This window comes from Camarhynchus parvulus, chromosome 3 (assembly GCF_901933205.1).
Source record: "Camarhynchus parvulus chromosome 3, STF_HiC, whole genome shotgun sequence".
NCBI classification, from domain to species: Eukaryota; Metazoa; Chordata; class Aves; order Passeriformes; family Thraupidae; genus Camarhynchus; species Camarhynchus parvulus.
In genome coordinates, this window is record NC_044573.1 from 90,238,393 (window position 1) to 90,255,830 (window position 17,438).

At 36.0% G+C, this 17,438-nt stretch overlaps 1 protein-coding gene across 8 annotated transcripts in view; it reads right to left on the minus strand.

The window, feature by feature from the left end:
• Nucleotides 1–17,438, minus strand: part of DOP1A (DOP1 leucine zipper like protein A) — a 60,277-nt gene that overhangs the window by 38,217 nt on the left and 4,622 nt on the right. For 5 of the 8 annotated variants that reach the window (XM_030944655.1, XM_030944652.1, XM_030944654.1 and 2 more), the window contains exons 2-8: nucleotides 10,491–10,682; nucleotides 9,183–9,364; nucleotides 6,790–6,960; nucleotides 5,276–5,465; nucleotides 4,632–4,730; nucleotides 3,431–3,530; nucleotides 999–1,108 (exon numbers count right to left, since the gene is read on the minus strand). In XM_030944655.1, coding sequence (XP_030800515.1) covers nucleotides 999–1,108; nucleotides 3,431–3,530; nucleotides 4,632–4,730; nucleotides 5,276–5,465; nucleotides 6,790–6,960; nucleotides 9,183–9,364; nucleotides 10,491–10,628 — 990 coding nt within the window. In that variant the 5' untranslated portion in view covers nucleotides 10,629–10,682. Of the gene's footprint in view, nucleotides 1–998; nucleotides 1,109–1,211; nucleotides 1,246–3,430; nucleotides 3,531–4,631; nucleotides 4,731–5,275; nucleotides 5,466–6,789; nucleotides 6,961–9,182; nucleotides 9,365–10,490; nucleotides 10,683–17,438 lie in introns of those variants that run through there. The other 3 variants (XM_030944658.1, XM_030944653.1, XM_030944657.1) reach the window with 2 other exon arrangements.

The following is a 17,438-nucleotide window of genomic DNA, read 5'->3' on the forward strand; positions in this document are numbered from 1 at the left end:
AGCACGGTTTTTTTATATAAGGTGAAACTGTAGCTCCTTCAGGCCTTTCCTTTATATTTGAGTAATTTCTGAATCATCTGCTAAGGAAGGCAGAAGGTTGATAAGAGAAGGGTGAGAGAGTGCCAACAAGGTCCTTGCTGCTGGAATATTGGAATTCTGAGGTCTTTTCCTCATCAGTAGAACAGCAGATCTCACAACTTTCAGATAAAACTGAAGGTGCTAGCTCTGTGCTGGGTGTCAGCTTTGAACTGGGATGAGCTGAATATTCTTGTCAGCTACTACTGTTAGAATTGCCACTGCCATTCCCATACATAGCATCACAGCTCTGATGCTCTGAGAAAAATCCTGACCTTATCAATTTGCCTTAAAGATAAAATGTCTTCCTGACTTCAATATCAGACTCACAGAAGTTTAAAAGACATCTGTATTTCGATTACTGTGAGAAAAGCAGCACAATTCTTAGAACCAGTGATCTCAGCTCACATAGGAAGGCTTTAAGGGTAAACTAGTTTAACTGCCAATTTTCTCAACTATTCCTGGCTGCCAACAGAGAGCAGAAGATGCTCCCTTTTCCTAGGGGAGAGAAAGACCCTTTTAACACAGATTTTGAGTGCCATCTGATAACTTTTTTCTGATTCCCAAGACACAGAGGAGTTTCCCATATCTACAGAAGAGAATTCTCCAATTCAGTTTCATGAAAGAACAGGCTCCAGTGTGCTGGGTTCATAATCAAGTAACATCCATATATGCTTCATTCATTGTGAAAAAGGAGAGGGAGAAATCGAATATTTGTTCTGTTCATTCTGCTATTCTCGAGGTCTTCATTTTTCCACTGAGAATGTTTTGGAGGAATAGAACACGAATATCACAAAAAGACAAGATTACGTTGTCACATTGCATTGGCAAGTCAAAAGATAAAGTTACAGCAACTTTGATCAGGATCTGTTTATAAAAATATATGCCCCAAGAAAACTGTATAAATCAAACTGTATAGCTACCTGGACTAGCATCTCCTTAGAGAAGGTGTTGAAATAGTAAGTGGCATGCTCCTCAGGATTGCTGTGCCTTGTACTTCTGGGTCCTACAAGGGCACCATTGTTATCAAAACCTTCAAGCAAACAAAAGACAAAGCAGATAAATATTTGCAGTTTAACAGAATACATTGTCAATTTCTTTAAACTAGAAATCACACACTAGCACTGGTAACTTACCAGTATGAAGTCCAAGTCATGTTGGCAAGAAAAAGATGATTTTATAGAGTTTAATAAGGGAAACTAAGTCATATTTTCACACAAGCAGTTCACACATAAATTAAAAAAATTAGTTTTATGCAATATTATCAACCAATTACATGTCGTACTATTGAAAAATGTTCACAAAAGGCGCAAAACCCACAGTCCTTAAAAGAAAACCACAAGCTGTCACATAAAAAATTTCAATATTAATGAGAACAAAAAATTCAGTGTTTTAAGTATATAGAGATGATCATCAAAACACAGTGATGTGTTAGAAAGCATATCAGTCACACCACAAAAAATATTTTTTTAGTTCAAAATTACACTAACAACCTGGACCTTTGTATTATAAGTTTCTTTACTTTTCCCAGTAAGTTTTTAATTGCACAAATAAATAGGCTTAAGGAAGGAAAAAAGATCTACTGGTTAACAATGGTTAAGATAACCTGATTTAAGGAAATGTATGTGATTTCTATTCATAGAGAATGTTAATAGACAACCTCTAGCTGTAAAACAGCAAGAAGGAATAGCACACACCAGAATTAAATAATGCCATACAGAACAACAGAATTCAGACAGTCTTTCAACATAACTGATCTCCATCTGCGATGTCTTATATTAGGAATATAATATCATGATAATAGAAAAGCAGCACAACATCCAAAGAAAAAAAATGCAAAATCCAGTATTGTCAGAAAGCTTGTTGAAATATATAGCAAATAGATGAAGTAGCTGTTCACAACACAGGACATGGAAGTCACTGTAAAATCTCTGAAGCTGTATGACTTTCAGTGGAGACTGTGTTCATGAAATAGCTGTAAAAGAAGATTCTACAACTGAAAAAAAACAGCATGATATTTTAAATACACAAAATACCTTTTTCAATAATAGCAAAAGACATATCTAATCCATAAAATTTAGATGAAATATGATTGCAGTGTTTAATCTAGAAACTATTTCTTCCCCAAATTTGAAAATGCAGGTATGGAGCATAGCATTGCATTTCGTTGTCTTTCTTTAAAAGATTAATCCTTTGCCAGTCAGGGTCTTGAAGAATGATTAACCAAAGAAGGCAGGATTTTCTCATATTAAACTTCTAAACCCCTACAGCAACACAACCAAGCCCCTCATGCAAAACAGTGTTGCTGACTTCTTCCCTCCTCATAATTTCAGCTCTCTCTCAGGGCCCTTTGCTACTCACACCGTTTCTCCCCAGTCACCCACAGGCTACCTGCCTCTGACATTTAACTATCAGCTGAGCAAGGTTCTGGGTAGCCCAAGAAGCACATATGTGCTTGCTGGTGAGCTGGGAAGTCATACAAAGAAGGTAACAGCAGACTGCAAAACATATCAAGTAGAGAAGCCACTTCATGTCTCTTCATTTAGTCTCCAGTTCCTGGGACACACTTAGGAACTTCCATGATTTTGACTTCTTTCAAAATGGGTTTAAAGAATAACTGATCAGATTCATGTGACCACAGGCTTCATTTCCTTAAAATAACAAGGCTGAATAAGAATTTTTTTCTAAAATTTTTTAATTTCTGGTCTTCTAACTATTCCCTGAATAGTCAAGAGCCTTCTAATAGCTATAATTCTCTGCTACCCTCTTCTAATTATATGCTGGTTTCGTATACAAATTCAAATTTGTACTGTATTGATTTTATGTCATTTAGTAGAATTGTATTCCCAATAGCTCAATTTTTACTCCAGAAAGGTGTTGAAAAGTGATTGGTGATCTGTTAATTCAATCAGGCAAAGATCTAATGAAGTTTAAAGTTTGCATACACCAACTGACATACCAATGCTCTCCAGCATTCTTTCCTATCTTCTATACTGTTGTGCTCCAACTACCATCTACACTCTATAGTGCCTATTCTCTGTTTTCTCCAGTCTACATTTTTAGAGAAAAAGTTTCAGAGTGCCTGTTTCCATGAGCCTACTACACCAGGCTCTACCCTTGAATGTGGCCCATAATGCTGTTAGAGGAAAATGCATCAACAATTTATATCACAGGAATGAGTTCCAGGAGGACATTCTTCATCTTCTATGTCCATAAAAAGTGCCTTTCTCTCTTATGAAAGAAATTGAGTATTTCATTTTTCCACGATTCTTTCTACACAGCAGTGCAAACATTGATAAGGAAAATCCAGTGCATCCTCCACTTTTAGTGCCAATGGAATGAAATACAAACCTACCCAGAAGCCATGCATAAAGCCTTCGGTTGAGTGACATATCCCTGCGCAGCACTACGTGAAGGGCTGCTGACAAAATTCTGATCATGTCTGGACGCGTTGCCTGAAGAAGTTAGAAACACATTTAAGTTTAACTATGAAAAGTAATGCTTTTTCTATGTTAGCAGCTTAATGCTCATTAAAACCTAGCTAGCTTCATGTTTTGACATTTCTGAATTCTGCACAGTACAAGAAAACACGATCTTGCTCTTAGAAAACCAAAATATGATTATTCTTTGGAGCAGATACTATATAATAACACACAGCCTTTAAAAACAGCAAAAATACCAGATTTGACTAACAGCTCCTTTTTATTACAAGACATTTCATATTACTATGAGGCAAAAGCTTTGGAAGAAAATTCTTAAAATCCAGTTTAAAAAAAATTAAAGTACTTTTCCAGTTTCTTACTACTTTAAATGCTCGTGTAAGTTTTAATATTGAAAAAATGTTGTATTGATAATTTCAACATTTCAATACCGAAATAGAGACACTCCAAATACTCCTATAGAAGCTGATAATGTCAGTGAAGCACTTCCCCAAGCAAGAACATAGCTCTTTCTTACATAAAAGTGCAGGTCTTCCCTAATTTCTAACAAGATGAGAATCAGTCTTGTATAAGTTTTCCTCTAGGAGTTAAATAATTCATAGATCATTTAAAAACAGGACATAACTAACAATAAATGCAGTCCAAAAAAAAAAAATTATCTAGAAGTTGTAAGGTCTATCTCCCACTACTGCTAGGGCTAACCACTCACCCAAACCAAAAACCATTTTCAATTCTCTAGTGTTCTGAATCTGTTGTGCTAAGAGGATTAACTTTTGCTTATTTTGAACACTGTGAATTGGAAACTTGCAAATGAACAGGTAATTTGCTTTCTCATCAAACTGGAGCAAATTAAAAGCTTCTGCATAGACTAAAATAATTCGAGCTTACATACACAGAAGTTAACTTTAACTTCAAAGTAAACACATCAAGTTAAAAAGCAGAAGAGCAGAGATCATGACATGAGAATAGCCAAACCTATCAGAGAAACTCCTACGTGTGACTCTTGTTGGAGCTTGGAGAAAATCATTAACAAAAACCAACCAAATACTGCTACTGACTTAAGAAGTGAAGTACATTTAGGAATTTGTGAATTCAGCTCTCATGTTAATAACCTACCTGGCTCATGTGGAAAGGAAAACAAAAAAGGATAAGGTCCAATGTGCTCCTCTGTACTAAAACACTGGTATCTTGCACTGAAGTGCTTACTGCTTCCACCTGAAGTAATGGCAGAGCCCCCCCAGAATAGTTATTTATTATTTTAAGGAGGTAGATATAAGACAGCACTTAAAAAAAAGAACAGTTATTTATAAACAGTGGTAAGTACTAAATGAAGTTATTTTAAATTTTGAATAGTGAAACAAGACAAAACAGAAAAATTAAAAGTTTCTTTTTGCATATTATCAATGAATATCTTAAGTTTAAAAGACAAAATTGTTCTCTATCTTTGAAAAATAAAAGGAACCAAAAATTGCAACAAAACTCAATCACTTTCCGCTGAAGCATGTAATGAATAGAAAGTTTTACACTAAATCTAAGCAGTTCTGATACATTAATTCAGCTTTGAAACACTTCTACCACGTAGCAGAACATCAGTTTAACTGGAACTATAACAAACATGCATTTTATCTCTTCAAAGGCCAGGTTCAAAGAGAGAAAACACATTTAAATCCCCCCCCTCCCCAAAAACATTACATAATAAGTAAGTAACTTCAATGTTGTTACTTAGTTATTATAAGTTCATTGTTCCATTTAAACATTACCATTAGTTCAATGTCACTGCCAATTATGTAGAGTTGATCCTCCATGGAAAGCTTCCTGTTCAGATGGGAGAGGACATAAGTGATGCCAGGCAAGCGCACGGCAGGGCTGGTGAGGAGGCTCCCCCAGAGAGCGCTGTAGAACGCTGACTGATCCACAGCTGAAGCAACTTTCTCCAGCAGTGTGTTTGTCCTGCAGCAAAACCAAGTCAGCTGCATCAGGGCTTATATCACAGCTCCTGCCCCTGCCCCCAGTTTTAGGAAGTATTAAAATTAATTGTTACAGGAAGGTCAAAACTTCCTTTTGAGAGGCCAAGAGAGGCCCAGTTATACACCCAACCTTATAATGCAGCCTGAACAGAGCAATCCAGCTAGCAAGCCTGTGGAACAATCTGGCTTGCAAAATGCTTTTGGCTTGCCCACAGCTTCTCTTTATATATTCCTTATGTACTCCTTATGTTCAAAGAGCCAAATAACTCCTTCATTTGCTGCTTAAAGCCAAGTGTTGCTACAGACAGAGGTTTCAGACAGACACCAGGAAAGCATAGCTACTGAAATCAAAGCAGATGGCTTTTGCCCTCTCATTCCTTGCACTTAGTCCATCTGGTAATAGCAAGGCATAAAAATACCCCAATTCTTTGAGCACAAGCAATCCCTTCCCCTGTCCTCATTTCCTCCAACTCATGTGGCAGCACCTCTCCACCCTCTGGCAGGCCCCAGGAGGCAAGCTGGATAGACCTTGTTCCCTGCTGTAGTGATGCCAGCTACATGGTGTGTGTGTGTCTGCCTACACAGAAATAGAAAAAGACAGTGTTGAACTGCTCTTGATGTACAAGTTGTGAAAATTCAAGTTTCTGAAGTTGGAAATATCAAGAATATGTAAGCATGTGAACAATTCTAAGAATTCCAAGTGATGGAGTGTAACTTCATCCTTTAATATGTTAAGATGCTACCTCAGCAGCCCAGACGTATGTCAACCCATATCAAGAGTCATAGAATTGTTTAAGTTGGAAAAGATCTTCAGGATCATTGAGTCCAACCCAACACTGCAAAATCCACCATTAAACCATGTCCCGAAGTGCCACATCTACATGGCTTTTAAATACCTCCAGGCATGGTGACTCCACTACTTCCCCAGACAGCCTGATCTGATGCTTGACAAACTTTTAAGTGAAGCAATTTTTCCAAATATCCAACCTAAACGTCTCCTGGAACAACCTAAAGCCATTTTCTCTTGTCCTTTTGCTTGCTACCTGGGAGAAGAGACTGGCATATAACACTAAGCCTGCTTAATGCCAATTCCCTTTCCATAACTACTAGCAGGAACAACTAACAGTTCATTTGTCCTAATTAATGCTAAGAACCTCCTACCATACTATTCTGTTGCAATATGACAATATCAAATTAGAAAGCAACCACTTTGAAAACAATAAAATCTACATACAAGTACATAGTGAAAAGTTACAGTAAACACCCCCAGATGAAGCATATCACCTTATTAACATAAGTATCCTTACCTTTCATAATACTCTGATCCCTCCTCTAACCCAGGCAGAATCCCAGTTAACAGTCCTTGCAGTCCTGGTTTCAATGTTTTCCCCAAAGGGAGGTAATAAATCTCATACAGACTCAATAATGTTGGCTTGACAGACATAGCAGCATTGGCAAGGAGTGGAAATAGTCCAGAACTGTGAAAAATAAATTTTCCCTTTTTTAAAGAAGCTTCTCATGTGACCATTTTATTTCTCTCTAAAGACTGCTATAGACACATCCAGTACAGTTATTATAAGCATCAGATTTTTATCTTAGAATTGTGCATAGGCATAGACAACCACACAATATGACTGACTTTGGATGGACAGGATGGTACCCCAAGGCTTATGAGTTTTATTACTATTGTGATAACAAGCACTGAAGGCCTAGAGATTAATGTCTTTCACCAATAAAATAAATATGATAAACCAGAAGCATCTCTGCATAACAAAATGTTAATTTTGCCCACACTGAACCACATCACAATGAAAATGGTATTTAAAAATATGTTTTTCTTTGCACTTATTAAGAAAAAAAAACAAGACTGGATAACAACAATTTGAGGAAATTCATAGCAATAATTTTCTGAAAGAAAAACCATGGTGTTTTATTTCAGCAAGTAACCTTGAGGTAACTGTTAAGTGGCATCAAGTATATATCTACTTCAGAAATTTGGAAATTCAGTCTGAAAGCAGATTCTAAAACTAACAATAAACCCTATCTGCAATTCTGTTCATAACACAGCCTGTAAGGGCCTGAAAAACTGGAAGTATGTTCTGAATTTACTTGAATGTGAGTGTAAGTTCACGAAAGTTATAAATGTGATCTCCTAAGAAGAAGTTACATAGATACTAAAATAATATTTGCTACTGCTACTAAATATCATAAATTATTACAAACTGTACCAATAATCAAATGCATGTGAACACAACTTCCATTTTCAAAATCATTGAGGACTCTGGTTAGAAGACCCTGACATATGAAGAAGAAAATCAAAGAACAGTAAAAAGGGTAATTTTAAGGAAAGGGTCTTAAAATCTATATCTACAAATCTACTATTAAAAGAAATACCTATGCAGATAGGGTATTGTCCATAATATAGGAAAAAATCCTACAAAACTCATTCCAAAATACAAAACTTTTGGTAAAAATGTTTTTTTGCCTTTATCTGTCTAGCAGAAATTGTCCTTAACCATTGTCAGTTGGCTTCTTTTTTCTACAGAAAATGTCTTTTTGTTCAATAAGCAGCACACTAACCCACAGTCATTCTTTGTAAGGCTATTACTCACACTTCAAGATCTGATGTTCAGACACTGGCATTCTGCTTTCATGACAAATACTGGAATCTTTGATAATGCCTTAATGTGAATGTCTGTCTTTGCCCTAGCAGCAGTAACAATAGCTTTTAGTTAGATTATACAAAGTGGCACTTTCCATTACCCTAGAACTTACTGTTAATGAGATCTTGCAGCTACTGAATCACCGTACGAGCACAAAATATGAGCTATGAGTTCACAGTGTCTTTTAAAACATGTGGAAACAGAGAACTGAAACACTTCTATCCTCAATATGATTATATATAAACATCATGACCATGCAAGACAGAAGAGCTGATGCTAAGGTATGCAATTTCTTTCCAAGCACTAATGCACACTTTTGCTTCCTAAACAGAATTCCATTTTATCCTGCTATTTCTCAAACCAATGAAATTTTAATCTCTAGGGACCGGTAAAGATTAAGAAACATGTGACAGTGTGCACACATTCCTCTTTTCATTATATAACAAATAAATTAATGTCTTGCCCACCCTACCCAACCCAAAATGTATACACCATCATGGAGGTCTAGGAATCAGTATATGCTGACTAAACTTAACTTTTTAAGGTTATCCTTCCTTTTCATTATCATCAGTTCCAGAGACCGAGAAAAAGTTTGTACTTGCCCCCCATGCTAACAAAACAAAATCTTTCTGTTCTGTTAATTTGATAACAAAATTTTTTGCAACAAACTATACTCAGATTCTTTTCCAACAACACTTAAAATAGTAAAATGTAATGTTAATACAATGAGGTGCTAACTTTTCAATTACTATACATATGGTACATAGAGACAGAACACTTCATTTCAATGAAAAAGTAATAAATTCCAGGTTTTCTTGCACTAAATCAGTTCCTAACAAAAATTTAGGTGATCTGTTTCTCTTCTGTTATACAATATTCAAAAGAAAAGTCCTAGACAAGCACTAATAACACGAGGGAAAGAAATTGGTTCTGATTGATTCTTGCTATATAACAAAGTAATACTGCCAATATAAAATGCAGGAAAACAAAAGGATCTTGATTATGCATTTGGAATGGAATTGTTTAAAATATTGTACCTGTAGAGGAACAGATCTTTGGCCAGGCGCTTGGGTCCAATGATTTTAAAGATGATCTCATATGTTTCAAGTGCCTTGCGATGAACCCCTCCCGGCAGAGCTGGATGCAGGCATTGTGCCAAGCGCTTGCCTATCGTCAGCTTTTTGGGTACGACCTGGTACTTGGCGTTGTTCTGTAGCACCTGTAAATCAGCACAAAAAAAGGCAAAACAGCACAAAAGATGTTAAACATCAAATGCACATTTTATAAAGGAGTTTCTGGATGTGTTTCATAAGTCACCACACAAAGGTTACTAGGTTACAAGAAAAAAAGCCAAGACCATTAAAATCTACCATGGAGCTGTTTCTTTGCCATGCTTTTCACTTATACACTTGTTATAGGTAATATTGCCAAGGCAACTTCACTTGTAATGGGCTTCTTGCCTACAGCTTGTCCATTTGTCATTTACTCATCCATTTGAGGACAAAAAATGCTATTTCCATTTCATAAAATCCATTATCACTAGCTCAAAGAGGCCTAATAAACTGTGGGTCATGAGTATGGGATAGCTTTAAGAGAATGCCACAGAGTGAGATCACATACAAAATTTTACCACTATTTGAAACTATGCAACCACCTCAGGACAGGAGAACAGAGTTGCTTTTACATATTTTGATTTTTTTTCTCTATATCATAGCCTTCACATAGCACAAACATGCAGCAAGAACTGCCACAATCAAAAAAAGGAAAGAAACAAGATTTTATACAAAATAATGATCCCACTTACAACTATAGTGTCATTTTCCTGAGTGCGGCTGCCTAGAAACACAACTGATGAAACCAAGATTTTTATGAATATCAGGATCTGTACGCATTTGTGAAGTGCTATTAAAGATTACAATGATATTGCCCATTAAAATTAACTGTTAAAATGAATCAGAACAACAGCATTCTCTGGTCCATGAATGATTTGAGCCTCATTTTAAAACTTATGCTTCATAAAACTACTGCTGATATGTATACCAGTTACTATTTTTCACATTATTTCTATAACACTGAACAATATTAGAAATAAATATTACTAATAAAAGAGATGCTGCATTTATTTCCACTAGAAATGTAAATAACTTCTCCCTTTAGTTCCAATTACAAAGGGTTCAACTCTAGAAAGAAAAGTGTTTGGTTTGTTTGCTCCTTGCACACACCCAACATTTGGCTCAGAGCACTAAAATATTTGCAGGAGATGGCTGGACCCTTGCATTTCTGTACTGTTATACCAGAACGTTTTGCAATTCCTGAGGCTTTTTAAGAGCACTTGTCAGGCATACCTTGTTTAGCTTCCCAAGTGCTGATATTAAATCTGCCCATTCACTGGAATATTCAAAGTTCTTCAGTGCTTTGTCAACAGCGGCTACATAGTTCCTGTACTTGGAATCAGTCAGTAGCTCCAGCTCCTCCGTGTTCATCCTCCCACGGTGTCCCCGCTAGAGACCAGCTTGCAAATCATGTACAGACATTACCTAGTCAAAAGTTAAAAGGAAAAAGCCCTGAAATGATTGTTAAAATATGTATAAGCAGCACTACATTTTCCTCAAAGACATTAAAAAAATTTGGAATCAGGTTACAACAAACCATAAACAAAAGCTAACATATTGTAAACAAATATTAACAAATATTTAACACATATTCAACATCAAGTCCTACTAAAAAACCCAAACAAATAATAAGAAATCATATCTCAAGTCAAACAAAAATCCCTAAAAAAAGAATGCATTTTCTCTCCCAAAAAGCACTGTTTGTTCTAAACAATGCAACAAAGTGATTTTTCATTTTCTTTTTTACTTCCTCTGGGTCCATCACCAGAAACCCCCACCTTACAACAAACCAGCTTTTCTGCAAACAGAAGACACCAATCTTTCTGAATCAGTTCCAAGCAGAAGACAAAACTGAAGGATACATACAATAGTTACACACTATTCAAGAGGACTTCTGTGCATCAACACTTCCTTTTACAAGACTTGCTATTCCAATCCAGCGATGCAACCCTACTTTGTTTTCATATTATTGTCATCCGGGCACAACAAAAGTACATGTTTACCAGCATTCTGTAATCATAGGCTTTTACAATTTGTCCAATATATTTTCGTTGTGTGGTAGTCTACACCAAGTAATTAAGATATTTTAGTTCCAGAAACACCACCCTGTACTTTTATAGGTCATGGACTACTTTTTTTTTTTAATAGCAGAGGTTCATTAACCTTTTAAAAGAAAAGAGCTTTTAAGGCTACATTTACCCCAAGCAAATACAACTCAACGAGAAATGCTATTGCAGCACATCTGTGAAAAAGGCAGATTTGGTGCCACTTTTCATGGAGGTGTTATTGGGGGAAACTTTTTGAGATCTTTTTTGTACTTGGCTTCAGAAGAGACTTCACATTCAGCAGATGCTGTTCTCTTCTGTCTCGATTAAAGGGAAATGGGAAGAAAATCATGTGCAGCAGTGCAGGCTGAAGCATGACTGAAAAACGAAACAAACCCATGGAACAGCTATAAAGAAGTAGTATTCATCAGACTGTCTTCTGGGTATGGTAAGGAAAGTTGCAAGAACAGAGAAAAATAAGAAAGTGGCAGACAAAATGAAAAGAGCTGGATGGAAGAAGTGAATAAAAAGGCAAAAAATTTACAAGGTTTCTGCACTCTTGATTCTGATGGCAGAGTAATAATGACAAACTGTCTCCAAGATGGAACAAAAATGTGAACCATTATTTAAAAAATACATTGAGTGTCAAATTCATAGATTTCACAATATCTCACTGGCATAAAGCACTTAGATACCACTTTTAATAAAAAAAAACCCCAACAAACATTTTTCATGTGGTTTCGTTTTATAAAAACCATTTTTGAATTAAATCCCAAAAAATATCAGATTTGTTCTGGAAAACCTGTAAAATGCCAACAGACTTTTCAAAGAGACAGCTGCACAACCACCAAAGCCTGATCTCCAAAAGTGAAATAAAGTATTAACACTGAAAAAAGAAGAAAGAACCAACATACAAAAGCAGCACAATTCAAATTTTTCCAGGCACAGTGGATGGAGAAAGAACTTGACACAGTAAATAATTCTTTTTAAGTGAAGAATGCTTTTTATCCAGCTAAAGCATAAATGCAACCACTTATGGCTGAGTGGGAGACAGGGCTCTGTCTTCCTCAAGTGCTTGAAGGACCTGAGAGCTGAGAGTGGTCTGATAAAGGATTATCAAAGGTTAAACAAACCAGGTAGAGCACAGGGTTAAACAGGTAGCTTCCTTTCAGACTTAAAAACCAATCAGAACAATCCCTTAATTTTGAAAACAAAATACATTAACATCTTGGACTGAATAACTGTACTTTTAGACAAGACAACTGCACACTGGCTGTACAAATATAATCATTATGAAGTTTTGTATGGAGAAGAAAAAACATACTGTTTTCTTAGTACTCTACAGTTATGGTCTCATTTTTCAATCTTAAAAATGTTGTTTTTTTCAAAAAGAATTTATGCAAAGAATTTCTTGCATACTTTTTCCCACAAAGAAATCTCAGTTTTAGACAAATCATAAGTAGCCATAATAAGTGAGGCACCCAGAGAGGATACTACGTAAATGTTATGTATTATTTTATAAACCTTGGACTAATTCTATTCTACAGTCATTAAAATTACAGGAATGACAATTGTTATGAGTTCTCATACATAAAAATAAATTTGTTTACTATGGTTTTCTTTTTGTTTAGTCTGAAGATATTCCACAATGTAGTTTTTAATCTTTTGTGTTTCCATAATATATTCTTATCAATACTTTCCTCTTCTCTTCATCTGTAATAAAAATGCAGATTTAAAAACATTTGACTTTACAGCTGGTATTTCAATACAATGTAAAGCTTGGTAGTGTCTATTTCCTTCTAAGTTTCACACCCTTATTCTTCAATGGTTTACTATTTGAAAAAATTAGATCAATAATAAAATTTGATAGATCAAAAAAAAGAAAGAGAAATAGCATTTTCTGCTACACCATCACACAGCCTACAGAACAAAGCATTTATCTAGCCATTACACAACCACCATTTGGCATGAGGGCCAACTTTCCTTGGAATCCTCTTTATTTGTTTTTCTTTTTAAACAAAGATACGAAGAGCACCATCCTTTGGGGCTTTTTTCCCCCCTTTTTGTATACCAGAAGAGATGAGCCAAGCTTCTCAGATTGAAGGTTAAACCATTCTCATGAGTCTGGCATAGGCAATCACTGACCTGTTAGATGGCCATGACTTTTTAAACGAATGTCAAAAAGTAAATATGCTTTCTGTCCCAGCAGAAAGTTTATTATCAGTGAGGAAGAAACTAAGATGTACAATACGCTTTCAAATAATTTTATATAATTATATTTAAATCATGAATGATTGCAGAAGTAGGTCCTGACACTTACTACCTTCTACTTCACCTTCTAGTGTGGATTAAAATATGGATACCACTTGATTCTGGGTACACCTGGATGTCTGTGGAGTCTTCGCACATGACTCTGACAAGGACACAGGTGTCTGGGGCTGTAGCTCTTTAGCGGAGGGTTGTGCATAGTGCATTCCCAGAGCAGCCTTCAGCTCCCTTCACTGATGAGGTGGTATTGGTTTTCCTCCAACTCATGTTCAAACAATACTGCTTCAGCTGTGTTTCCACAGCAAGTGCTCATTCTTCATAACTGTTGTACCTAAGTGCCTTCTGTCTCACCTCAACACAAAGTATTCACCTGTTTAAGAGGCTCTAAATGTTTTTCACTGAAGCCGAAGGAATGTGGAAAGGAACAGCAGCATCACCAAATCAATTCCATAAATGGAGCTTTTATCTAGATTCTATTCTGATTCAATCACAAGGTTATAAGACTTGATTCATAAGCTCTTCCTTATCTATTTTACCCCAAAATTCCTCTTCAGGTTTGATTTGCTACTATTCCACTCCTGTATTTTTCAAGCATCAGATAATTGCTCTATTTGTATGTTTCACACCAATCTGCAATACTGAAATACTGGTACAGGTCCAGTAGCTGATTGTGGAGTACAAATCTGCATACATCAAGTCACTTCAGGAAAGCTCAAGATTTTTTCCAAGTACTGTAAGAATCTGAGCTCACAGGCTTGCTCCTTTGAATTCCTCAGGGTGTCTGCTTTGCAATGCAATATTCCAAGGCATTTTTTAAATTGTGTACCATTTCAAAGGTGGCTATGGGATGTACAGTAAAAGAAGTAGTAGACAATTAAAAAGCAGATGACAAAAAATTCTAATTTCACTGTAGTGCCATTGCTTTTTAAGCCGTGTATGGTGCCCACATATTAAGCCAGCAACTGCAGAAAACATTTGTATTTAAATAGACTCAATACAAACACAGATTTGAATACAAAGAAAACAGAAGCCTTGTCATTTGGTAATTTATTATGCTTTGCTTCCCCTCAGAAGCATTTAACAACATGAATAGCAAAATAAGTCTTGCAAATCCCACAACAGACTCTTCAGATAAAATTCATATACAGAAATTACATACATTCTTCTATAACCACAGATAAAGATTTTCCAATAACAGCTAATTACACTGTTTCTAGATTGAGTTTCCACAGTCTTCTTATTCAGAATTTTTCAAACAGGAATCTCTGATGTCTTCTGAAGAATAAGAACTATTTGAACTTGTTATTTTGGCCAACTGCTATTCAGTAGAATAACAAAAGAAGAATCTCTCCCATACTACACAAACAAACAAAACGAAAGAACCGCACCCAGCAGTATTATTACCTTTAACTAGCCATTATGTCATTAGTATCCTTCAACAGTCTACAACACTTAGTAAGAATTAACATTGTGATTAATAACTTCTCAGTACACTTTTCTACCTAGTCATATTCACAAGTTGACCCAGCCAATTATATTTTTCCACAGAAAAAACAGCTCTGCTTTAGGTGTTCATATTTCACAACAAAATTTAATTAAATCAAATCTATATAATAATCTGCATGACACATACTGGCAACTTCTAAATCAACACAAGATGTTTTCCTGGGAGTTATATCAAAAAATAATTAAATGCCAGAAAACCTATGGCTTGTACTACAGAGGTTGGCTTAGGTACCCAACTGGATGTGCACCCTCCTTACTTATAAAGCTACAAACCAAATTTATTTATTATCACAGAAAAAAATCAATCTGTCAGTAAAAAGAAAATAAGTACATTTTCCCTTCTTTTCCATGTTCTTCACAGAAAAAAAAGACTGGAATAAACCAACCACGGAGCACAGTCTGATGCAAGTACATCAGGTATGTAAAATGTTCTTTCTGCTATTCCTGTCATATGGTCTTCCAAAGGGTAGCTTACACTAGGTAGGAGTTCATAAAGATGAACAAACTCTTCTAAGGATTTGGCTGCTCTAGTTACTAATTAAGAAAACAAATTTATGGTTATAAACAAACCCTAAATGAATATGCTTTAGAGCACAATTTTTCTGAAATTAAAAAAAATATCAAATATCTATGTCTGTTTATCAGAGGGGAGAAGAAAATGACCAAAGACTTCTCACTCTCATGGACAAATACATATCTCTTCCAATTGCCTCTTAGAAACTGAGTTTAGAGTGACATTTTAACCCCTCTACTCAATTATATTTTATTACAGCTTCTCAATATGTAACAGGTGAACTACAAAACATTTTGATATACTGGAATGACATTTTAATTTTGACTCCAGATCCACCAACAGAACACTTCTGATTTATTTTCTTTCAGCCCTTGAGTACCATTGCCTGCATACTGCTCAGGACTACCTTAGCGTTTCTGGCAAAGTATAACAGACATCATCTTTCCTAGAGTTAAGTACTTTTGCACTTTATGAATGCCAGAAGTTTACACTAGAGTGTCTACTTTTAAAGTATCAGTCTTCATGAGATCAAATCACGTATTCAGATTTCACAGATCTGAACTTACGTCACTCAGTAAATGAAAGATGATGATTTGCCTCTTTCTTACAGCTCAGGTCAACCATTAACTAAAATATTTTCTTCTTAATAAAATAACATTTCCCCATTTTCCTGTCTTACAACAAATGATTCCTGAATTATCTATGCAATAAGTTATAGCTTAATCAGTGATCATTTTACATCCAAAAATCAAAAAAGCTCCAGATAACCTTGCTTCTTATTCTAAATTATGCTAAACATCTAACATGTCTTACTAAAAAAACAGATGGCAATTTATGTCAGAACTACACAACATAGAGAAAAATGGGAAAAAGCTTCCTTGAAATTGTGGTTATTCTTCAACACTTACTTTCAAGTACTTTTTTTGTCCCCTTCTTCCCTTTGTTGGCCACTGTATTTGAACAACCAATATTTCAGTCTAAATCTAGAACTGGTCACTATTTCCCTCATATTCAATTACACATTTGAAGAAAAAAAAACAAAACAAAAAACCCAAAAAAACCCTAAAATTTACCATTCACTCAATCTGACAAGTGTTCAGAGTGTTGCAACCATCAGAGTGCAACCATCAGAGAAGTGTAAACAATTTGATTAAAGACGTTTTAAAAATAATTATTTCATTCTCACAGCTGACACTTGAAGAATAACAATTATTTAGGAAGTTTTTTTAAATCATAGAATGTTTTGAATTAGAAAGGACCATAAAGCACATCTAGCTCCAATTCCTCCGCCACGGGCAGAGACACCTTCGACTAGAAGATGAAATATAATCTGGAGTCGCCAGCCACGTTCACAATGCTGAGGTAAACAGAAACACAAAATCCTTACTCTAAAGTTATGTGTAACATTGTATATAGTGTATCAACTACTGCTCCCTGGACCAAAAGAAACTGTTGCCATGCTCCAAAAAAAGATTGGATTGCTCCCCGAGCTGGTAGGGCCTTTTTCAGCTCTGCACAATCAAACCTGCAACATCATCCCACAGTGTCAGTTCTCAGCTTCATAAAGAGCTCCTGAGACTGAATATTAGCAATAAGGCTGTTTGGGTTACTCGGAACAGGATATGGAAGGAATTTACCTGCCATAGCCACATCCATGGTAACCACAAGTTCACTGGGTTGGAAAAGCACTGTCTCAGGCAGAACGAGTGTCCTGGTGTGAGCACAGCCGCACCCTCCCTGTGGCTCCTGCACCACCTGTGAGCACCGTGAGCTTTGTGCCTTCCCAGTCCCCCAGCAGGACTGCCCAGCTCTCACACACCCACTGGCCGGGGAACACTGCCCTCCCTG